Source organism: Staurois parvus, unplaced genomic scaffold (assembly GCF_062004578.1).
Source record: "Staurois parvus isolate SC_StPar_1 unplaced genomic scaffold, SC_StPar_1.0 ptg000166l, whole genome shotgun sequence".
NCBI classification, from domain to species: Eukaryota; Metazoa; Chordata; class Amphibia; order Anura; family Ranidae; genus Staurois; species Staurois parvus.
In genome coordinates, this window is record NW_028317962.1 from 4,307,978 (window position 1) to 4,333,560 (window position 25,583).

At 39.8% G+C, this 25,583-nt stretch overlaps 1 protein-coding gene across 1 annotated transcript in view; it reads right to left on the reverse strand.

Annotated features, from left to right (window-relative positions):
* PAPPA2 (pappalysin 2) overlaps positions 1-25,583 on the reverse strand; it is a 312,074-nt gene that overhangs the window by 61,566 nt on the left and 224,925 nt on the right. Inside the window, exons 14-17 of the mRNA XM_089676331.1 lie at positions 20,598-20,802; positions 10,779-10,917; positions 7,685-7,859; positions 5,709-5,922 (exon numbers count right to left, since the gene is read on the reverse strand). Of these exons, the coding sequence (XP_089532457.1) occupies positions 5,709-5,922; positions 7,685-7,859; positions 10,779-10,917; positions 20,598-20,802 (733 nt within the window). The remainder of the gene's footprint in view (positions 1-5,708; positions 5,923-7,684; positions 7,860-10,778; positions 10,918-20,597; positions 20,803-25,583) is intronic.

Consider the following 25,583-nt stretch of genomic DNA (forward strand, 5'->3'; position numbering starts at 1 on the left):
CCCTAAGGGGGCCCTGGAAAGCGATACAAACCTGACATGTGTTCTAATGTCTCTCCACTCTATTGATAACTAAAAAGGTTTTGCCTTTAGTTATACTTTGAAGGTTAAAATCCCAATAAGATTATTTTTTGCTCCTGTGTCCTGCTGGGGAGATTTCCCTTCACTTCCTGATATGGGTCCTGATTTGAGTGATTCTCTGCAGATGAGAAATATCAGCAGGCTAAAATTGGAGTATCAGAATTTGGTGAACTGACAACTTTCTTGATTTGATCATCACTATACATAAGAAAGCTTGGTTCAGAGAGGTAGAATGCATATAATGGTGCCCACAGAAAAAAATAACTTTTATAGATAACTATTTGTTATTATAAGATAAAACTGTCTGAAGTTTGGTCCATCCACTCTTTGCTCAGCGCATGCTTCTTCAAATAATTTGTGTGTGAAATTTAAAGCTTGGGAATACAAGACCCTGCACCAATCATTTCAACAAAATGTGTCAGATTTGGTGACCAGATTATGTTTGTTGCCATGTCATGTTAAATGCCAGCTATGGATCAATTTTATTTAAATTATTTTTATTTCTACATGTTTTATTGTATTCTACTATATACAGTATACATTTCTTCTTGTATTAATAAACATTTACCACACAACAAGGGAATCCCTGAGCACTGTGGGTAACTGAAAAAGAGCACAGCAGATATAGCTCTATATTTGTTTTATTCTTTAACAGGTTAGTACACCTAAACAAAAATAAACACACTATGCATACTTCCCAACAGTCCTAGTTTTTGCAGAATTGTCCCAGGTTTTAACATAAATCCAACAGCCCCACACAGCTGAAAAGTATCCTGCATCACCTCCACTGCCCCTCTCACTGTTCTCCTGAACAGTGGCACAAGGCAGAGGAAATGACAACTGAAATGTTTTGCAGCCAATCCTGCAGTTCAGTAAGTTTAATATACTATTGTAAAGTGTAACCAATCAAATGCCCAGCAAATGCAGCCAATCGGGATGTTCTGATACTGTCAAGTGACAGTACCAGACCTTTATTAAATGGCTGCATTTTCAGGACTTCTGAGTACTTCCATATTAGAATGATAGAGTACACTTCATGGATTGGAAGATCAGCTGGTGTATAAGGTATGTGAATAGGGGGCTTGTCATGATTTAAATGGCCAGTGCTGATATGAAGGAAAACTCTGACATAAAGGTGGACTCCTGATGTAAAGTGGAGTTCCTGATGTAAATGTGTAAAGGAGGGCTTTTGATATAAGTGGGGGTGCCGGATATAAAGGAGGACATCTGATGTGAAGGGGGGAACTTGTGATGTAAGGGGAACTCCTGACGTAAAGATGGACTCTGATGTAAAGCGAGACTCTGAATATTAAGTAAGGGGTTACTAATGTAAAGGGGGATCCTAATTTGAAGAGGGTACTCCTGATGTTAGGATGTGACTGCTAAAGTAAAGAGGGACACTGATGTGAAATGGGTACTCTTGATGCTAAGTAGGAAGCTCCTGATGTAAGGGGGGGCTGATGTATAGGGGGGACTGCTTATAAATAGTGGACTCCTGATGTGAAGAAGGAGACGCCAGCTGTAGCAGGACTTGTGATGTAAAGGGGACTCCTGATGTAAAGTTTGACTCCTAATTTAAAGGGGGTCTTTGATGTAAGGGAAGCTCTTGATCTAAAGTACCACTGATGAAGTAAAGGGGGAGTCCTGTTTTTAAGTAGGGGGCTACTGATGGATGGGGGGGGGGTAAGGCTTCTGATGTAAAGGGGTCACTTGATGTTAAAGCTGATCTCCACCTTTTGCTATACTTTACATAGTTTGCTTGGGCCAGCTTGGCCCAAACGAACTATGTCCCTCACTAACCTGTTAGGCCAATGGATGTGCGGTATAACTGTATATAGCAGCGGCTATATACTGCATACTGCACTGTGTTCCAGGTTTGAGCTGAGACTTCCACTCACAGACCCAGAACACAGTAGAGCCTATCACAGCGGTGCTCAGGCATTCAGAGAAAGCGGTGTATTCTATCAATGAATACAAAGCTTCTTCTGGTTTGGGCGAGTCAGAGGTTGCGACATCATCAGCCCGCCTCTCCAAGCTGGCCCAAACAAACTGTAAAGTATATCAAAAGGTGGGGATCAGCTTTAAGTAGCAGCTACTGATGTAATGTGGGCCACTCCTAATATGAAGGGGAACTTTGAGATGAAGGGGGGCACTCCTGATGTAAGGGTGGGCTCCTGATGTAAAGAGGGCCCTTGATCATAGGAGGGCTCCTGGTGTAAAGGGGACTCTTAATTTAAATGGCCAATACTGATGTTAAGGGGAACTCTGATGTGAAGGGTGGACCTCTGATGTAAATGGTGACTCCTGATGTAAAGGGGGGCCCTTGATGTAAGGAAGGCTGCTGGTTTAAAGGACCACTGCTGATGTGAAGAGGATTTCTGATGTAAAGGTAGACTCTTGATGTAAAGAGAGACTCCTGATGTAAAGGCGGGGCTCTGATGCTAAAGGAGGACTGTAGATTCTAAAAATGGAGCTCCTGATGTAAGGGGGGCGCTTGATGTAAAGGGTAAAGGGGGACTCCTGATGTTAAAGGAGGACTCTTGATGCTAAGTAGGGAGATCCTGATGTAAGTGAGGCTCTGATATAAGAAGGGACTGCCGGTGATGTAAGGGGGGACTACTGATGTAAAAGGGGACTCTGATGTGAAAGGAGGGCACCTAATGTAAGGGATTGGTGTCCTGATGTAAAGGGGGCAGTCTGTTGTGAAGGATCAGGGGGCTCTGATTTGAAAGGGGGGATTTCTGATGTGAAGGGGGGGACTCCTGATATGAAAAAGGGGGACTCCTCATGTGAAGGTAGGACTCCTGATTTGAAGAGGGGACTCTGATGTGAAGGGAGGAACTGGTCATATAAGGAGGTGACTCCTGATTTGGGGGGGTCTTCCAATGTAAAGGGGGGACTCATAATGTGAAGGAGGGAACTTTGTTGTGAAAGGGGGGACTCTGATGTGAAGAGGAGACACCTGGCGTGAAGGGGGACTCCTCATGTAAAGGGGGGATTTTGATGTGAAGGGGGGGGGGCTTTTGATGTGAAGGGGGACTAAGTATACTTTGTTTAGTACTAGCAACAAAGTATTCCTCAGCCCCTGACTGTATCTGAGTGTATACATGGCAGGATTTTTTTTTATATAAGTGTAGGAGTATTGTGTGTGTATACCATATGTAGGCCAAAGCCCTATTTAACCAGCTCCTTTAGGCCACCTCAATATGCAGCGTATTTTAGCAATGCCTGTTTTTGCTGCACTAAACTTTTCTGCATGTCTTCTCTATTCCTAGGTGTTCCAAAGTTGGGAGGTATGCACTATGCAGTAACACTACACCATAGCACCACGCTCTGCTAATTAGATCGTACAACCATGCTTCTCCTCTAGTAATATATCTGAGGACCTCATCTGTGATAACAGAAGCTTGCCAAAAAACTGTCATTGCTTTACATGGTTTCATTTCCAATCTTCCGACATCCATTAGGATGAGTGCCCCCTAGTATTATAAGAGGGAGCTCCATTCTTTTCCCCAGGACAGTGCATGTGCAGTGTGCGATCTCTCTCCTGTCCAAGCAGATGAGCTTAGTGACTATGTACATGCACAGTCCTTAGGAACAGGAGGATACTCCCTCCTGTAAAACCAAGGGAATTCATCCTGAGGGCTGATTTGCCCCTAAAAGAAGATGGACAGAGTCATGCAAAGCAGTGGCTCTTATAATGGATAAGGTCCACAGGTATGTAACCAAAGAGGCATGGCTGAAAAATCTAAATAGCATAACAAAGCCTTTTTTCAACCAGGATGCCTATGCACCCTAGAGTGCATTCTAGGTTCTTCAGGGGTGCCTTGACAAAATTACAAATTGTCCAAAATACACTAAAAGTATTGAGACAGCCCCCCAAATCATTGAATTCAGGTGTTCCAATCACCTCCATGGCCACAGGTGTATAAAATCAAGAACCTAGGCATGTAGACTGCTTCTAAAAACATTTGTGAAAGAATGGGTCGCTCTCAGAAGCTCAGTGAAATCAAGCGTGGTGCTGTGATAGGATGCCACCTGTGCAATAAGTCCATCCGTGACACTTCCTAGGTACTAAATATTCCACGGTCAACTGTTACTGGTAGGACAAAGTGGAAGCAAGTGGGAACAACAGCAAGTCAGCCAAGAAGTGGTAGGCCATGTGAAATGACAGAGCGGGGTCAGCACATGCTGAAGCGCACAGTGTGCAAATGTCGCCAACTGTCTGTCAATAGCTAAAGACCTCCAAACTTCATGTGACCTTCAGGTTAGCACAACAACACTGTGTAGAGAACTTCATGGAATGGGTTTCCATGGCTGAGCAGCTTCATCCAAGCCTTACATCACCAAGTGCAATGCAAAGCGTCGGATGCAGTGTTGTAAAGTACTGGACTCTAGAGCAGTGGAGATGTGTTATCTGGAGTGACGAATCACGCTTTTCTGTCTGGCAATCAGATGGATGTGTCTGGGTTTGGTGATTGCAAGGAGAACGGTACTTGCCTGACTGCATTGTGCCAAGTGTAAAGATTGGTGAACGGGGGATTATGGTGTGGGGATGTTTTTCAGGGGCTGAGCTTGCCCCCTAGTTCCAGTGAAGGGAACCCTTAAGGTGTCAGCATGTCAAGACATTTTGGACAATTTCATGTTCCCAACTTTGTGGAACAGTTTGGGGATGGCCCCTTCCTGTTCCAACTTGGCTGCGCTCCAGTACACAAAGAAAGATCCATAAAGACATGGATGAGTGAGTTTGTTGTGGAGGAACTTGACTAGCCTGCACAGAGTCCTGACCTCAACACCTTTGGGTTGAATTAGAGCGGAGACTGCAAGCCAGGCCTTCTCATCCGACATCAGTGCCTGACCTCACAAATGTACTTCTGGAAGAATGGTCAAACATTCCCATAGACCACTCCTAAACCTTGTGGACATCCTTCCCAGAAGAGTTGAAGCTGTTATAGCTGCAAAGGGTGGGCCAACTCAATATTGAACCCTACGGACTAAGACTGGGATACAATTAATGTTCATGTGCATGTAAAGGCAGGTGTCCCAATACTTTTGGCAATATAGTGTATGTGTAAAAGCCACTGGGTGGATCAAGCCTGATTTTTTATTACACAATGCTATAGATTTTCAATGTGCAACATTACAACCTTGGGCACCGTTTGGTTTGGTTTGCAACTATAGATTATCCCTAATGTTGAGTGACCTACATGTGTGGATGCTGCTGCAATATGTAAAACTATTAGGTGCCTCGAAATTGTCCATAATTTTAAAGGGTGCCTTGACTGGAAAATAGTTGAGAAACACTGCTTTGGTGTAGTATGACTGCTTAATGTGTTTTTTTTTATTAAGGTGTGCTAACCCTTTAGGTCCTGACCAAAAAATATTAACAAAAAGTTCACACGTTCCCTTTAGAGTCAATGTAATGAAAAATCAGAGGTTCTATGAATGTAAATGACTGATAGAGAAGAGTATGAAAAAGACAGTAACTAAAAAGAGTGTAAGAGAAGTCTGAAAGAAAGAGAAAACAAAACATTGTGACCATGATGAAGACAAAGACACAGAAGGCACTGTTTAAAGGACACAAAACATCTGCTAGTAGTAAATTTAGACAAGCACACAATAACTTTAACCTCCTATGCCGTTGCTCTGGTGCTTCTGCTACATGGTAGCCTGGCTTACACCTGTATCTGCACGTTGATCCCACATCATGGCTACCCAGTTGGCAGCGACTTGTGATGAGCTTTGCATGAGGAATGGGTGTTGGAGCATCACATTCAATCTTGCAGTAACCCTCAGGGAGAGACCAAAGACCATCCCACATACAGGTCACCCACTGATTCATTCCTGTAATCAGGAGAAAAGAGGTCAGCTTTTTATCTCCTTTAAACATTCACCCACCACAAAACAAAAATGGTCATTGTATTTAGGATTCAGAGAACATTTTAAAGGATAATCAGCATTCTTCTACTGACTGTGACAATTTTACAATACGTTTTACTGTCACAGTGCTCTCATACAAAATGTAGGAAGGAAGTGGATAGGAGAAAACATAGCAAACCTGTTGGATGATTTAAAATGACACTAAACAATGTCCTTATTCTGCAAATAAAAAAATACAACCAAATATATTCACATTACTTAATGGCCCTGTAATCTATTTTTCATTGAATTGTTTCCTTCTGTGATTTTGTAATGTCCTCTGTGAGCTCCTGATCCTCTCCTTTTCCCTTGAACATGCACATTACAAATGCCATAGTCCCCATAGTCTATAGTTCATAGTCCATCTCAGCAGAGATCACGAGAGATTGGCTATGTTCCTACAGTAGGACCCTGGAGAATGAACGTAGCCAAGCTCTAACAGGAAGTCAAATCATGGCAACAAAATAATTTTCGAAGGAATTTGGAGATTTAGGGGAGGCTGAGAGCAAAGGAAAGGACTATTCCAAGTTAAGAATACATACATGAATAGAATTTGTATTTTGTTAAGCCAAAGTTTAGTGTCACTTTAAATTATTCCATAAAAGCCCTGCCCTAGAGCAGGCACCAGTAGAGGCTGCTTTTACCAGACACTCATTTGTGTTTGCTTCTGGACATGATTTCACTTACTTATGAACAACTCAATGGGGTGATTTACTTAAACTGGTACACACAGAATCTGGTGCAGCTATGCATACAAACCAATACACTTCCAGGTTTTACTTAACTGAACAAGCTGAAGTTAGAAGCTGCTTGGTTACTATACACATCTGCATCAGATTCTGTGTGCACTGGTTTTAGTAAATCTCCCTCAATATATCCAACTTCAAGGTTAGGTCCTGCCCAGGTGCAATGCCACACCTAACCACTTTACACAGCTCCTGATGAAGTCAGAATGACGAAAACGTGTTAGAGGCGGGACTTCTGTTCGCTGACTTCTGGTCACGGTACTTCCTGCTAGTCACAATGCAAGCCACATTAGGTGGTGCACACATGACAGCGTCAGCGTTGTAGGACTACTCGCTGTTATACTTAGTGCCGGTATTTAGGCACATAATCTTGTGAGATTTTTACTTTGTTTTATTCTGTTGATTTTATAAATAAATACTACACTATATAAACTTTTATCCTTGGGTTCCGATGTGGTTTCTGTGGAGTAAATAGGAAAACTGGAGACATCACCACAGGCTGAGCTTGCTTTTATTGTGATACCAACAAGCGCAGTAGACCTTCTTTTTAATTAAAGAGATCACATTCGTCTGGTGAGTTATGTAAATTTACCATATCACTGGGTGAAATGTGGATATCCTGTCATGAAGGAGACTGAGCACTGAGCACTTTTGTGTATAGAGACTTTGTAATTTGAGGTCATGTGTTGTCACCTATGGACTTTATTATATGTATTTGATGTAAATTCACACATTATTGTATTTATTTGATGGTTTCTCATGCATATAGATTTCACAGATTGCATTATATATGTTATAGGTTTTTTAAGGGTATTTTGCACACAGCATTTTACATTTTTTTATTGGAGATGCGGTTTTAGTGCCCCCTATGGAGCTTATAGTTGTTTTTGTTTGTTCTACATTTTTTAGCTCCGGCTTTTACAAATCTCTACATAACTTACCTTGGAATTTTGCAGGAGGCAGGCAGGTAAAAAAACACTTTTTCCATAAGCCTGTACCTTCAGGGCAATAAAAACTGGCATGAAATACAAGTGATGAAGGGGGGACTCCACAATCCAGACGTTCACATGTTACCTTCAAATTCCATTTTCCATAAGAACATTTAAGCACTGCAGCCTGAAAAAAATTAGAAAAGAATACTGTAATTATTAAAGACAATAAGATTGTGGGACAAATTAAGTTTTTAGACACTTGGAGGGATGTTCTGTTCAGCAAAGGCTGTCTAAAGTGTGTCCTGATGGCTCAGTATTTCATATGCAAACAGTGTTTCCCAAAAAGAAAGTGCACTATTCTATTGATGTAACACGTTTCAAATAGTCAAGTGTAAAATGTATCAAAGTGTAAAGTGTTGAAACCCCAGTCAGGTTTTTATTTCTGTCTGTAACTCTGCTGTGACTATTCCCATTTGTCCTGGTGACTATTGTCATAGGCACAGAAAGTAATAAATTACATTTTTTAAGGTTGTCACTGGAATGGGAAGTGGGAAAGAAATTTTCCAAAAGAAACTCCTCTTGCAGTGACAGCTGTCTAGGAAGGGATTTCACCTCACTTTGGAGAGATTTTCTCTTACCTGCTGCATTCCTGGGGCATGAAGTTAAAGTGTCATTAAACTCACACCATTAAAAACTATCAATAAATGCTGTATTACATGTTATTTATACCCACTCAGTCATTATAGGTATAATTTTCTGTATTCTGCAAAAAACCCGGTTGATCCTTCTGTTTTCTTTCTCCCCCTCCTGTCCATGTCCCCACTGCAGTTGAGGATTTTGCAGAGCAGTGTTGGCAGCTACTGCACATACTCAGTTGTCAGCATATTTCTACATTGAGAATTTCCTCCCTATAACTTCTGAGCAGCCCATGTGACTATGGAGTCACATATGTGGGTGTATGCACAGTGGTAAATGACAGCCCACAACCTCCCTCCTCCTCCTTCCCCACTAACCAACTAAATACAATGGAGTGAGATATTATATTATTAGATTGGTAGAGGCTTCACCTCCCTGCTATTCTAAGATACAGGCTGGAGAGTCCTGACACAGCTTGTGATTGACAGAAATCTTCCCACACCAGGGGCGGATTGACAATTCATGGGGCCCCCGGGCAATAGGGGATCATGGGGCCCCTGTGTCCTTGCCCAAACTCAAAAAAGCCTATGAAAAAGGTACCAGGGGCATCTCACGGTGCCCCCTACTGACCCCAGGCCCTCGGGCAGTGCCCGAGTTTCCAAATGATCAGTCCGCCCCTGTCCCACACTATGTTATTGCCAAAATATAATAGACATTTGATTTCAAATATTTATTGTATGATGATTTAAAACTGTTTATTGATTATTTTTTTAACTTATGATCAGTAGCAGAGGACTAGAAGCTCCTCCTGCTAGTGTTTCCCTGCAGACAAGACAATCATGTGACAGCTGTATATTGATTAGGAAAAAATGTACTTTTTATTAAAATAATTACAGTGCCATCATCCATATACAGAAGGAGCAGGGATAATGTAAATTAAACTGTGTGTGTGTTTAGTATCACTTTAAGGAAAATGTCTTCAATGACATAATGGAGTCAATTCGCTAAGAGTTAATAACGACTGAAAAATTGTGGTAACATAAAGCATGCAGTAATTTTTTTGCAAATGTGCAATTTACTAAAAATGTTGAGGTAAATAACTATTGCAGCAAAATATATGTATTGAGATAATTAGCGATATTTTCATATTTTTCATATCGGACAGTAGATGGATGTTAAGGAAGCCATCTGCGGCATCCTTAAGAACGGATAACTCATCAGGTGTTAGAGGGTGCCCCACTGACAGCTGAAAGAAAACAAAACATGCCAGCAATTACAAATGATGAAAAAAAAAAGTGTGGGGCTCCCCCCATCGATACCAGGCTCTTTGGGTCTGGTATGGATTTTAAGGAAAACCCCACACCAAAATTTAAAAAAAAACGGCCCTTAGGTCTGGTATGGATTTTGAGGTAACCCTACACCAAAATTTAAAAAGAAAATGGCGTGCCCTCACAATCCTAAGGGATTTTTGGTCTAGTATGGATCTGGGGGGTACCCCACACCATTTTTAAAAATAAAAATGGCATGGGATTCAACTTTATATCTATGGCAGACCCCTAGGGGTTGGGGGGGGACCTCTCACTGCATCTGAAAAAATACCGCATGTAAGACCGCCAGCAAAACCCTGGTGATAAATATTGCATCTTTTTTTACTTTCTGTTCTGTTTGTGAATTGGACTTAACAGCTTGCCGCATGGTTTTTTTGTGGTATTTACCAACACATTTTAAATTTTGCATTAAATACCACAGAATCTTTTTTTTTTTTTTTTGTGAATTGGACATTTTGTTATCGCATGTGACAATTTATGCAAATGAGTCACGTGATCATGTTATTTCATGCGGTAACCTTTAGTGAATTGACCCCATTTAGATTTAAATCCACAATCAAAGGCTCAGCAGAGATATTGCTTATACCCTGGGTCACACCCAAGCCAGTTTAAAGCTTAACTCGGGCATAAGCAAATATTGTCTAAATATCTTGGGGTGCTTTTTGTATTTTTTCCAGACCTGTGTAGTAATCCAGTGAGAAATCTTCCCTCAGTAGAGGAGCTTCCTGTAATAAAGACTGGTCGCTGCTGCTCTCTCTCCTTGCCCTGGTTGACTGGTCTTGTCTCCACCTCCTTCTGTAGTTTCCTGCAGGCAGTCTCTAGTGGGTGGGGCTTCTGGGTCCCTCCCACAGCTCTTCTCTCTGCACAGACTATGGGTAGCACAGTGATGATGTCACCACTACTTTTACAATGTAATACCTGGGTTTTCAAAAGCACCTGGTGCACACAAAGTGGGCTTATATCCTTTGTGGAATATAATTAGATCAAAGATTTTATGCCCAGAGATCAGCTTTAATGAATAACACAGGTTCCTGCACTTTAACACTGTTGTTACCTTAGAAATGTTTTCAGCCAGAACAGAATCACTTACAGTAGGCTGTAGCTTTTAAACATAAAAAAATTAATAACTGAAGCCTTACCTGTAAGACTTTATGCCCTGTCTTACTGATGGAGTGAAGAACATGACCCTCGTCACATGTCACAGAGCACAGAGTTTCTCCATCCACATCTACGGAACAATGGGTAGAACCATGTGCCACATGCAGCGGGGAGCATGACCTAGTGGATGGATTGGGGATAATATTTACATTTATAAATGACTACAATATATATTCAGTCAGTGCAATGTTCAATAAATATGCAAAATACGGGAGCCCATAACAACCAAGCATATTTCAAGCATATTTCAATTTTTAACAGATATGATCAAAATAAACTGAATTCTGATTATTCTGGACTAGCATATAGTCACTGTAGTTTATCATCTATTAAAAATAAGTTTATAGAGTTGGTTGCAATATTATTTATACATTTAAATTATTCAGAACATGTCCACTTTAGGTTAGTCATGTGCAGCATTGCGGCAAAAACAAGTACAGTCACCATGGCACACTGTACATATTTATGTACTGTAGAGACACCTCTGGCATTAAAATATCTCAATGAACAGAAATCAGCTGGAGAAAATGATTCTAACCAACCAAAGTTTCCTTCAGGACTGATTGGCTTGAAAATGGCTGCATAGGTGGGAAGCAGTCCGGAGATATAGGATAATTTCCAATCCATTTGTTATCAGCTTGACTCATTCCATCCTTTTTCTAGTTTTAGGTATACTGGAAAAGGATATATTGTTAGGCTTTATTGCTGTCTTGCTCTCCACATTTGCAGAATCACTCTCTCATTTGTCATAGTGACTATTTTTGCCAATTTTACATTTTACAATTGCCACTGAAGCATATGGTGAGGAGAAATCTCCCAATCGATAGTCCTGTTCCAGTAACAGCTGTCAAAAGGGAGTATTTTCCCTAACATTTGGGACATTTCACTTTCTGTCTAAGTGGGACACACACAGATTAAAAACCTGACAGAGGTTCTAACCCTTATCCAATTTGGCCAAAACTTGAAAAGCTTTTTGGGTGGAATTCCACATTGGCTGGTCACTCCATGTCTATGGCCATCCTTAGGCCCCTTTCCTTTTACATCTGAGGCAGAGGTTTTTTCCTCTGTAGACATCCCCACGGACCTTTTATGCGGGTTAGCACTTGGTTTTCCTTTTTGTTTGCCCTTCCATCTAGCTGGCAGCCTTGTGTTGCCTTTTTCCATCATGGCCGTGGCTCCCTCCTGTGTATATCCAGAAGTGATGTCATAGCTCACCAGCGGGGGGACATATTGGAGACAGTGAGTCTCCTTCAATGGTCCTCTGAGGGGATAATCATCTTTATGGGGACATTAGAATGTGCTACTTTTGGCGCCATAGTTCCTCCACAGAATTGGCCATTGAACGTCATGTGACTTAATACCTATATATTTATATAGAGTGTCACATTTTTGTATGCGGAACCTGAGATGACGAGGGTGGCCTCTTGCACAGTTCCCATCTGAGCAGCCCTGGATAGTGAGACAGAGACTGCAGGGGTAAAAGAAAGGCACAAGTGCCAGGGTGTAGGCGATGTAAACAGAAAATTGAGAAAGCTCTGGTGTCTGAAGGGCAGAGATACAGCTGGTGATGCACTGTGATAGTACAAAGTTCAGTAATGGCGTACACCATGATGTACACGAATCAGCATCCAGAGGTCGGCAACAATCAGGCATCAAGGTACAGAATTATTGGACAGAAGCTTGGTCAGTAGCCCGGGCTGGATTGAGTAACAGAGGCAGACAGCAAACATGAACAGGTAGGGATAATCCAAGAGCAAGGACACAGCAGAAACCTGGTTGGTAACAGGATCACAGATGCACATCAGAACTGGATCATGAATATAAGCCTGAAGACCATAAAGCACAGGACTAATACAGGGTTAAAGTTTAAATAGGCCACTTGTCAGCAGTGTACGCATGTCTGTGCGCAAGTGTGCATGCACGAGTACTCATACGTAGGAGAAAATGAGCAATCTGCCTTCTACGCTTTTGCCTATGTACAAATTTATTAGCCAAACAAAAAGTCTTAGTCTGACAGCAGGCAACATGTTCCTGACATAGAGTCTTCCCCAGTCTCCTTCCTTTTGTGTTTGGAGAGTCCATTTTGACTTTCTGGGGGAGCATGTTGGTAACTGCATTGTCTTATTTCTGGTAAGCTATGTTATAATTAATAGGCTTTAAGATTTAGGAAAAGGTTTGATACCCTTTTTAATGAAGCTGGATATTGATTTTTTTTTCCCTAGGGGAATTATATTTCTTCCCTTTGGGAACTGTGAAGCTGAAGTATACATCATCTCCAATATGATTCACGAGAGTGTTTTGGCCAGGCCTGTTTTGATTTAGATAATATATTGATGGTGGTACTATACAAACTTGTGGTTTTTTGACATGAGTACCTATCAGTTGAATATACTTAATCTCTACAGGTTTCTCATATTCCCTTATGGCCGTGCTATATCCCTTGTGCTTATTGTGGACCTGTGGAGAGCGCCCCCTCGAGACACTCAGCCTCCATTTTGTGTTTTGATGCTATACATCCAATGCGTGTTAGTCTAAAACCCAGATTTATTCTCTTCTTTTAGAGGACTTTAAGTGTTGTCTTTTTCTTTATTGTTTTTTTTTTATTTGTATGTACATTATATTGCCAAAAGTATTGGGACACCTGCCTTTACGCGCATGAACTTTAATGGCATCCCAGTCTTAATCCGTAGGGTTCAATATTGTGTTGGCCCACCCTTTGCAGCTATAAAAGCTTCAACTCTTCTGGGAAGGCTGTCCACAGGGCTTAGGAGTGTGTCTATGGGAATGTTTAACAATTCTTCCAGAAGTGCATTTGTGAGGTCAGGTACTGATGTTGGACGAGAAGGCCTAGTTTACAGTTTCCACTCTAATTCATCCCAAAAGGTGTTCTATTGGGTTGAGGTCAGGCAGGCCAGTCAAGTTCCTCCACCCCAAACGGGCTCATCCATGTCTTTATTTGCTGTGTGCACTGGTGTGCAGTCATGTTGGAACAGGGAGGGGCCATTCCCAAACTGTTCCCACAAAGTTGGGAGCATAAAATTGTCCAAAATGTCTTGGTATGCTGACGCTTTAATATCTCGCTTCACTGGAACTAGGGGGCTAAGCCCAACCCCTGAAACACAATCCCACACCATAATCGTTCCTCCACCAAACTTTACACTTGGCACAATGCAGTCAGACAAGTACTGTTCTCCTGGCAACCGCTAAACCCAGACACGTCCATTGGATTGCCAGACAGAGAAGCGTTAAATCGTCACTCCAGAGAACACATCTCCACATAGAGTCCAGTGCCGGCATGTTTTTCACCACTGCATCCGATGCTTCATTGCATGTGGTGATATAAGGCTTGGATGCAGCTGCTTGGCCATGGAAACCCATTCCATGAAGCTCTCTATGCACTGTTGTTGTGCTAATCTGAAGGCCACGTGAAGTTTAGAGGTCTTTAGCTATTGACTCTGCAGACAGTTGGCGATTTCTGTACACTGTGCACTTCAGCATGCAGTGACCGCACTCTGTCATTTTGCGTGGCCTACCATTTCATGGCTGAGTTGTTGTTGTTCCCAGTTGCTTCCACTTTGTTATCATACTACTAACTACTAACAGTTGACCGTGCAATATTTAGCAGAAAGGAAAGCAGAAAGGAAGTTTCACAATGGACTTATTGCACAGGTGGCAACCTATCACCGTACCATGCTTGAATTCAATGAGCTCCTGAGAGCGACCCATTCTTTCACAAATGTTTGTTGAAGCAGTCTGCATGCCTAGGTGCTTGATTTTATACACCTGTGGCCATGGAGGTAATTGGAACACCTGAATCCAATCATTTGGAGGGGTGTCCCAATACTTTTGGCAATATAGTATATATTATTGCAGAAATCATCATAAAGAGTAATCACTTGAAGAAGACATATACTATATGTAAGTTGAAATGCATCAGTGTTTTTCACTAGACTCTTGATGTTCTTGGTGTGGTGTCAACACTTCATTTTGCATGATTGTTACATGTTTTTATGGTATCCATTACCTCTAATAAGCTGTAGATCTTTCTGAGCTTTTTATTGTTATGTCATTAATAGAAATTGTACATTTTTAGTATTTTATGTATTTTCAATTTGTCATTAGGTACCTGAAAGTTCTGTATCCCCCTTTTTACCTATCTACCACCATTCTACAGTACAAATGCAGCACAAGTAGGACTTTCCAATTCAAAAGCTGTTTCATTTAATAACTAAACCAATTCCATCAATTCCTTAAAAGAAGATCATCAATCTCTTACAGCTGTAAAAGTGCACTCTTACAGCTAAACATATCCCAATGGAACTCATCCAATCCTAATCCCTGCAAGAGCAGTAGTGAGCTTCCATCTGAACTGAGAAGAGAATAACAGGGTACAGAGGGTCCAATATATGTTTTTGTGTTTTACCTCTACCTGTTATTTAGCTTATTCACTTTCTATATTACATTAATCCTTAGACTAAGAAAAAACACATTTTTCTTCATTTTTTTTTTCTTTTTTCATCTCACATCAAGGATAATACTTCAGAACAGAACAGACTTTCTTACACCAAGACTAAAAAAAGGGTTGAAATGACACAACTCCAATTGTGCATTTCTGGTTTTTACGTATCACCATAATTTTTACAGCTTTCTGCAATTTCTTGTTTATTGTTTACATACATTTACAATATACTTAACTAGAGCTTTTCATATCTCAACAAACTCTGCCTCCCATGTGAGTGGTATAATTAGCTATAGCACTTCATTTAAGCAAATTACTGAGGCGCTGTATTTAGTACAACTATGTATAGTATTTTCTTACGTAGTATACAATTTCAGATGTGTCAGGAGAATAGCACATTTTCCGGCTTTTATCTTTTATTTTAGCACTGAAAATCTTCCAAAATAAAGTTCTTTATTTATAATATAGCTTATTCACAGATCATGGAAATCTGCCTACTTCAACATATTTTTATAAAAACATTTAAGGCATTTTTAGCTATGTCTGTTCAATAAGTGCAAAAAATACCTGTTGATGTTCCCCAAACTCTTGTCAGGTGATAACTACTGTGCTCTCTGCTTGTGCTGCACGCTTATCAGTTACATTGCAATCTCTAAGGACTACAGAACACCCTTCAATTTTATAGGGAAGAGTGGTAGGTGTTCTGCAGTCCTGCCCTATGGCAATAATACTGCTTCTCCACTGAGTCAGAATTTTCACCCTAGAACAAAAAAGCATTTTACTCTTAGTGATGTAGGAGTGCTGAACCTTATGGATATGTGTTATAACTAGATATGTGCACGCCGGAAATTTTTGTTTCATTTCAGATGCATTCGTTGATTGAAGAATTTATTCATCATATTCATTAACCCGATTTGTTCGATTCGTATGTTTGGCATTCATTTCAGATATTTGTTGGTCTGGGTGGATTAAAAAAAATTAGCAATTTTTCCAGAAGATTGCTATATATTCGATATAATATCAAATCAGACAGATTTTAATTAGAAGGATTTTATATTTTTGGATGCTAGTTCAACTCTCCAGAGAAATGGCATGAGCTGACTGGACAAAACTGACTGGCGTCATGTGCATCCCAGTTAATGAACGGAATGAAATTTAGATCCACTCATTACCTGAATCCGAATTACAGAACAAATTCAAAAATTGAATGCAATGCCCTATGGGCGTAAACTACTATCGCATCTTATGATGTCATCCGAATGAAACAAATGCATTTGTTAATTTTGTTATATGTTTTTTTCAGATTCATTGACATTTGTTTCTATGTCCTTTCGGATATTCATATACATCCAAATCTCCAAAAATGAAATTTTCGTCCCAAAAAAAATTTATAGGAATGCACAAGTCTAGTTATAACATAATGGGTGGTTTGCAGTTCTACAGGTTGCTCACAAGCAACTGTGGGGTCTTGCTGGACCCTCAAAAGAGTTTTGAATGGCTGGGAGCACCAAACCAGCTTGTATAGTCCTTTAAAAGATTTTATTTGCAACAGTCAATGCATTTTGGGGGCTCAGCACGCCCCCTTTATCAGGGCTAAAACTAGACAATAAAGAAAAATAGACAATAAAGAACAATAGTCAATTCCTTAAAACATGTTTAAAGATATATATATATATATATATATATATATATATATATATATATAGTCAAACACAAACAAGACACACACTGTCGCTCAATTGAGAAGTAAACCAAGGAAAAAGAAATCTAAATATGTTCTTATTAAGGCAACAAAACAACACAAAAACAGGAAAAAAGTGTTCCTGTTGAGGCAAAAAAAAGCACACATGGGAAGTATAAAAATCCAGTTCATAAAATCCATAAACAATATGGTATTTTTGTAAATAGGCAATTTTCATGCAAATAGGTCCCTATATTTATTAATAGAACCCATTTGCAAAAATACCATATGTTTATGGATTGTTAGTCCTGATGAAGGGGGAATGCTTAGCCCACAAAACGCGTTGGATATTGCAAAACAAAATATTTTAGAAGACTATACAGGCTGATGTGGTGCTCCCGTTATTTCAAGACTTTAGTAAACTGCTCTTAGGGGTCCAGCAAGACCCCTCAGGTGCTTCTGAGTAGCCTCTAGAACTGCAAACCATCCATTACATTATAACACATCTCCATATGGTTCAGCAGTCCTACATCCCAAACTGTAAAGTGTGTTTTGTCTTAGGGTGAACATTCTCACTCAGTAGAGAAGCAGCATCCTGGTGTGGCGCTCCCATCCTTTTGAAAACTTCAAAAAGTTTTTACTGTCAGAATCACCAGGTGAAAATAAAGAAAAAAAGCCTAAAAAAAGAAAACTAATGGAGCTAGCACATTTAAGGACTGGTAAACTGCAATAGATTACGTTTTGTTCTGTGGTTTAGAATGTGTTATTAAATGCACACATCTTGTACCATCTACCACACAGTGGGAAAAAAATGATGACCAGTAGGAAGTTATCAGAGCTTCATCATTTGATCCAAAACTTTCAACATATTCAGGGCTACTTGCTCAGAAGTAGTGAGCAAATTAGGAGTTTTAATTTTACTTGCATGTCTTTTTGGGGAATGACTTTGAATATGCTGATGCTGGAGCAGACAAACAACTAACGATTTTAGGTGGTGGTCAGAGATGGTAGTCCACACGATTGTCTCCATACAGATTTTCTTTTTTTCTTACAAAAATAACAATCCAATTCATATCATTTCTGTGGATGACTGTTCCAAACAGCATACAGTATGTCAGTGGTGTATTAAATTAGTCCACATACAGAAAGAAGAAAAAGAAAACTGAAGTGCAAAGTACAAAATTTAAATAGCAAAATCTGGAATTTGCTAACCAGTAATCTCCCTCAGTTCATTTCAATTGATGCAAAAATTTTAACAGAATTTTGTCATATTGTACTGAGAGGGATTTATATTGTATTCTAGTGTAGTACTATAAATTTGGAAACATACCAGATAAGTTACTTGTTCAGAAACTGAGAGCTAAAGAGAAATTAAATATGGTACTTTGTCTAAGTACACCTTCTGGCAGAGTTATGTCTAAGCCTAACAAAATTTATGCTGCTGCTTTCCAATATTATCAAACACTTTTATAGCCTGTAAACTACTACTGATCCTTATGAGATTGCAGACTTCCTAAATGAAATACTTCTTCCAACATTAACACATAAGGCACGTTATAGAGGAATGAATTCTACAGACTATCAACAAACCAAAAATGGCAAAGCTGCTGGCTATGGTGATGTTTATTAGCCATAGAAGATTGAAGCAAATATTACCTTCTAACAATGCTTTTGTAATCACATTGTGGATGGATATTCCATGCCCTAAGAATTTATTTCAGCACTCACTACTGTTATTCCAAAATCCAACAAGAATCTCTTATGCCACCAAAAACTGTAAGCCCATTGAATATATAGCTAACAATTTTAGCCAGCACAACAAACTGTAATATACTCCGATATGTAAAGATTTGTAATACATGGTTTTGTCAAGCTTCTCATATTAGAAGGATTCTAGACCTAATTCACACAAGAATCAAATAGCAATTACATGTCTTAGTCCCCAATGTTTCCTGTTCTGAAATCACAGTGCATTTACATTTCTATATTCTTCATCAAAAGGCTTTCTAAAGCTACCAAGTTCAGAAAATGATTTAATCACAACAATCATAGCACTAAGAAGTGTTCTCATTAAATTGCCCTGGCTAGAGGAGGCACTTAATAAATAACCGCCTTAATATGTTACATAATTTAGTAATGAATATTTGAAAAAATGTATTACAACATTTTATAAATTTTTCCATGCTGTAAATAACTATAGGCTCCATGGTCAATCCACAAGTGGTATTTTCTTACAGTTTTATAGGATCTACCGAAGCAGATCCCACTTCTAAAGGAAGACAGACTATTTCTACCTTAAACTCTATCTCTGAGGCACTTATATTCATCTATGAATGTCTGCCTAAATGCGTGAACCCCTTGCTGTGATATATTATAGATTTTTTAGAATGCTATAGTCTACACTAAACTGAGCTTTTTTGGTTGACTTGCCATTTAAAGATTCCCTAATTACATTTCCAAATATGTATGCTAAAGCATATCGCCATAACACCTGATGCTTTATGTATAATTTCTGGATCTGACCAAACTGTTACTCTAAATTAATGAAGAGTAAGGAACTGGTAAGGAAGTGGACACAAGACTTCTTATATTTAGCAGGCGTTAAGGTTCAATCACCCTGTTGCCATCAGAGGATCCATTATTCTTCTTTGAGCAAGTTAATTTACATCTTGGGCATGGTTTGTGAGGTTATGTATGAAAGGCTTCCCCCTTCCCCCATAGCTTTTCAAGCATTAAAGTGATCCTGAATGATGTGCTACTAGCAAACGTTTGTGATATGTCTTATGGATATGGTAATGTATACAGATTCCCCTATATATAGGCATATAGTTGGATTATCACACCCCTTAAAGTGACTTTTTGGGTTATTTACGTCTTGACAAGACCACACCTGAAGCCCCGTGGGTCTGTTCCCAAACCCGTTCAGAGATCTTTTTCTGCCGCTATCTGCCAGGATTGTCTGTACATGCTTCTGTTGGGTTGTATTACTCTATTGTTATTGTTCATTCTGCTTCTCCTGCTCACTGCTGAAGAAGCGGCTCCCCGTGAAACATGTTGAGCCAAGATGTAAAGGTGAAGTGGAACCCCCATGTACATTATTGGGCTGTAATGGTGTGATACCTTTACATTGGAGGGTATCCTTTCCATATCTGAGGAGTGCTATTTGTAATATTGTCTATGTTTCAAAAACATTTTTTTAAGTCTTTTACTTTGGACTAATAAAAATGTTAATGTGTTTCAAACAGTTCTCTATATAAAGCTGTGCCAATGCAGATAATCCAAAGTAAATGGTTGACTGGTGGGGATTGACCCAATCAAGCAAAATTTGCAGATTCCTTAACATTTTCTCACTCTAAGATGACTAATTATAATAGTACAGGTTGTGATTAGATCTGCAGAAAATATTGTACTGTTTGATTGTTCCATTCCATATTAGGCATAGTAACAGAAACGTGTATACATTGTACAAGCATAATAGAACAATACAAAATTTACTTTTGTTTAAAAAGTATATTATTTCATATAAACTCAGCCAAAAATATGCATAAAAAAGAGATACTAGTAAATTAAGGAAAATGTACACAAGCACAAAAATCAGATTGTTTTTATAATGTAAAACAGTTTTGACTACTTTACCCTTACAAGAAACATATTTTATACCTGCAACCCTGTCCAGAGGGTGGTTGATTTCCTTTTTTGCCTGGAGGGTTTGTTATAGCTGGAGACCTCAAGGCCACGCCAAGTACTCCAATGATCGAGGAAGAGAAGTACAACGTGAGTGACATTGCTTTGTACATTGGGCTCTTCAGGCCATGTAAAGCGCTTAAAACCACAGGATTTTTTTGGCATGAAAGCTCCTGAGATCCTAGAAGAAAAAAAAAATAATTAACTTTTTTGCTTGTGCTTTAAAAGCTAAGAAACAATGCTTCCTGACAAACACCGTTTGAGGACATGTGAAGAGTTCTGGCCTTTAAGAGGGCTTAAAATGACTCTAAAGTTAAGTTATTTTTTCTTTAAAATAATAAACAAGTCATACTTACCTGCTCTGTGCAATGGCTTTGCACAGAGCATCCCCAATCCTTCTTTTCTTAGATCCCCCGCGGGCACTCCTAGCTCTTTCCCCATGCCGAGTAACCCCAGAGAAAGCTGCTAGCTCTGGGGGCACTTCTGCGTGCTAGGTCTCAAACTGGCTCTGTGTGTCCATTGACATAAAAAGCGAAGCTTGGCCTCGCCCCCCAACTCCCACTCTCTCCTCACTAGCTGTGATTGATAGCAGCAGAAGCCATTGGTTCCCACTGCTGCCTCTCTGTCCAGTAAGCAGAGGGAGAGCCTCTGCTCTTGTGCACAGTGCTGGATCGAGATTGGGCTCAGGTAAGTATAACAGGAAGCTGAGGAGGAAGCTGCAGTTTTTTACCTTATGCAGATAATACATTAGGTAAAAAAACTTTCTTCCTTTAAAACCACTTTTATATCTAGATAATTCAAATTCCTTTGTATATCATGCAACAGTGTTACACATTCATTCCAGACAGGATGGATATTAGTCCAATACCAAGATTCATTAACCTGAAACAAAATATGAGAAATACTCATATATCAAAATGAACAAAATAAAAAATATACAAAATAATGCTTTGGTGAAATGTGAATCTCACACTAAGTTTAATATAATGAATCTTTTGCTGTCTTTGATTTGGAAGAGGGTGTGTGTGATGAATTAGGCATCGTGACTCAAACATGGTGTTGCTGCACATCAGTTTAAGATAAGTACTTTGAAGCATTCCAGCTAGCTGCTTCAATATTCCACACTTATATTTCTCCCAAGCTTTGCTTCCCTGCTTCAACTGAAGACAAATAAAAACCTATGGTCCTATTTACTAGGGCTGAAAAATGAACTACTACCAATAACGTGTTGACTAAAATTATTTGTTTTCTAAGTGCACCAGTCAAGTGGAATCTATTACAGAGAAGTAAAATTTGTTCAGGATCATAGAGAATAAGAATGACTACTGTTGATTTTCTATGACTTTTAACTGATAATGGATTTCATCTTTTAGAATGTCTAACAGAAGCTAAAGACATTCAATTGCATTATTGGCTTATTCAATAGAAAGTAAGGGTCCATTCCTCACAAAATATGAGCAGTATTAGGTGTGTGGGTGTAGACACTTTAAACCTGATTTACTGAAGGATTTGAGAATCCTCTCACAATGAGGCTAATTTAAAATCTTTTAGTAAATCAGCCATATGAAATTGTGTGATTATTCACTTCAATTATTCATTTATGCAGATGAATTAAGTAAACATGGATTTTCTTTTCACGATAAGATAATTGAAGTGAATCTTCTCACAATTTACTGCGAACATTCTCAAATCCTTTATAAATCAGCCTCTTTGAGGATGATTTACTAAAGGCAAATAGGATGTTCACTTTGCAAGGGAAGTTGCACTTTTCCAGGGAATCTTCCCACAGTTTATTAAATGTGGTAAAATTTCACTTTGCAAAAAATACTCAATCAAAAGCAAAAAAAAAAATTTTTGCTTGCACGTGATAGGATGATGGAAGTCAGTAAAACCTCACCTAATTAATTAAGATCTGTGAGGAAATTGTCCTGCAAAGTGAACAGCCTAGATTTAGCAAATCAACCCCTTTGTGTCATACATTGTGTCTGTTGCATGGCTAAATATAACAAACATTTAACAAATCTGTAGTAGAAGCCTTTATTTATACTGTTACATTTGTAAAAAACATAAATTAAACATTTTTTTTCAGATGAGCAATGCTTTCTTGATAACACTTTGAATAATATAGGCACATCTTTCATATTTATGGAGAGGGCAGGCTGGAGAAATCTGATTTTATCTGACAGCATTTGATTTGTGCTGTGTTTGCTCTTATACTACACGTTATTATGTAATACTGGTAGAATTAAAGCAATACTGACTCCAAGCCTAATATGAAAATCTAATCTACCTATAAGTCGGAGTCCTTGTGGAATATAATAGAAGCACCAATAGAAACACCAATTTTTTCAAAAACCTACTTAATGGACTCAATGTGATTTCTTTTTCCACATACTCCCCAACTACATTTATACACTTATCCCAGCATTTCACTAATGCCTGGAAAGCTTCGGCAAAGAAAGATTTGCCAGTACGCATGAAACATCCTAGGACAGCTTAATTCACTTCGTCATCAGTGCTGAAATGCTGACCTCCGAGGAACTCTTTTAGGAGTCCAAACAGGTGGAACCTGTGGACGCAATTGTTCGAAATTTTGTTGGTGGTGGTGAGTCCGCATGCTTCCACTGCTTTGATGCTCGTTTTGATTCCAGAGTGAAATGATGTGCCCAGATTTCGTCACATGGAATGATGTGATCCAGAAAATCCTGGCCTTCCCTGTCAAAAGCTCCTTCAACACAGTGCAGACTTCAACTCTTCTGTCCCGGTCAAAAATGAAAAGCTGTCTTGGTATCCAGCGTGTGCTTTTTGAAAATGTAAATGTTTGTGAATAGTTGTGTTCATCATTCCCACAGAAAAACTTACCTCTCGTGCAATTTCACAACAGGTTATGTATACATCAGTTGTCCAGGATCAGGCATTCCATGAGCTGAATGTTCACAGGAATGACTGCTGTGGGCTAGAAACCACCATGGCCGGGATCATCACTGATAGATGTACGTCCATCTTTGAGGTGTTTACACCATTTAAATGTCTTACTGTAGCTGAGCGTCTCATAACCATACTGTGTTTGCAGTCTTCTGTAGATATCTGTGGGTTTTACACCTTTGTTCACAAGATACTTCATCACCACGCGCTGTTCCATGCACGCACTAACACTGCTGTCTGTCATCTGGACTGCCCCACGATATGTGCACCTATCAGTTATAGGACCCAATAGGACACAAATGCCACTTACTACTGATTGTAGTACTGCCATGCTAGCATCCCTCGTATATAGCCATGAAACTACCCAAATGCGGATAACATGCCAGCTTAAAAAGTAAAGTACAAGAAAAAAGTAAACAACTCCTGAGTTCCTGCCAGAGAAGTATCCTTATAAAATCTGACACCTCTCACTCAAGTTTTATCCATCCTTTTGGACCAGGCAGTCATAATGAGTAATACCTGCCAAAAAACTGTCCCCCACAAGGAGTTAACTAAGGAACCTGGTAGGCCCATCAATGGAGGAAACTACCTATAAGAGCCCCTTATACTCCAGATGTATGTATACCTCATCACAAGAAATCAGAAAATATACTCAAATCATAGTTAACATTGTAAAGGGACACTGGCAGTCAAACATTAATCCAGCACTGGCTTTAACCTGTGTCTCTATAACCACCAATAGCTCTTAGATAACAGCCATAATATATGCCTAAGTCTTATCACCAGAGAAACCCCTTCACACACATCTGAAGCCATACATAACCCCAATAAATGACCTTTATAACACTTATAGTTTATAATGAATCATATATATATATTATACTCTGAAGGAAAAGGGTGCGCTCATGACCCAAAATTCAAAACATCCCATTGAAAACTGAATTGAAAGCATACAACTGAGATCAGATAAGACCCCCTCCACTTACCACCCGCTGTTTCTCCGCTGCTGGGATATACACATAGAACTGTGTGTGGACTCTCTTTACCCCTCCTTCCACCACCATGAGCTGCTGCTCTGCTTTGACAGGGGAGAAGCAAGCTGCAGGATGTCTGTGTGACTCCCTGCTCACCCCCTCTCCACCTGTCAACACCGGGAAGTCAGACAAACAGAAGAGGACCAGAGCGGCTATACTAGAGTGAAGGAAGAAAAGCAACTGTATGCTCACTACTTCCCCCCTTTTCACACAACTATAGAGGGAAACAGAGCTCTGTCTCTTTATCCCCCTAACTATAAGCAACAGCAGAGACCAATCAGAAATGAGGAGAGGAGCATCATGGGATATGTAGTCCCAGAGACAGCGCTGCCCATTAAACTTAATGGGATTTGAACTACAGAACCCACAAAGCTTTGTGGCAGTGAAGAAGAGAGAATGGAAAGAACCAGATTTGTCTGGATTTTACTCCTTGGAGAATGTTCCCGGGCGAGAGAGACCAAGCCATCGGAATACCCCTCACTGTGCTAGTCCGTGGAGAGTTGTGACCCAAGTGTGGAGAACTGGAACCACTGCCAAGATACAGACACTGCCACATTGTCAACCAGAGACACTATGGGTAACCCATCTACACAGGGGGGCCACTTCTGCCATATCACTGCAACTAGTGAGAGGGCCTTGCACCCATTACTTTCTACAATGACTGTAGACTGAGGCATCAGGAACTACCTACCCAGATCTCCATTAGCTCTAATACTGCCTGCAGGCCTTGTTGACTGCCTGAGTGCACAACAACGGTTACCGGGCTCTAACGTTTAGCCAGCTGAAGAGTCAGGGCTAGAGACTGCCCCTAGCAGCTGCTGAACAAGGCCTCAATCCCTTTGCTTAGTTAAATAGATACCTCTTAGGAGATGCTGTGCCATACTCCAGCCAATTCCATAGAGTGAGCTCTAAACTAGTGTAGTTTTATTATCATTCTTACTGCATTTAAACTTTACATTATTTATTGTTGCTTTGCTAATTCACATATTGACTATAGCTAGTG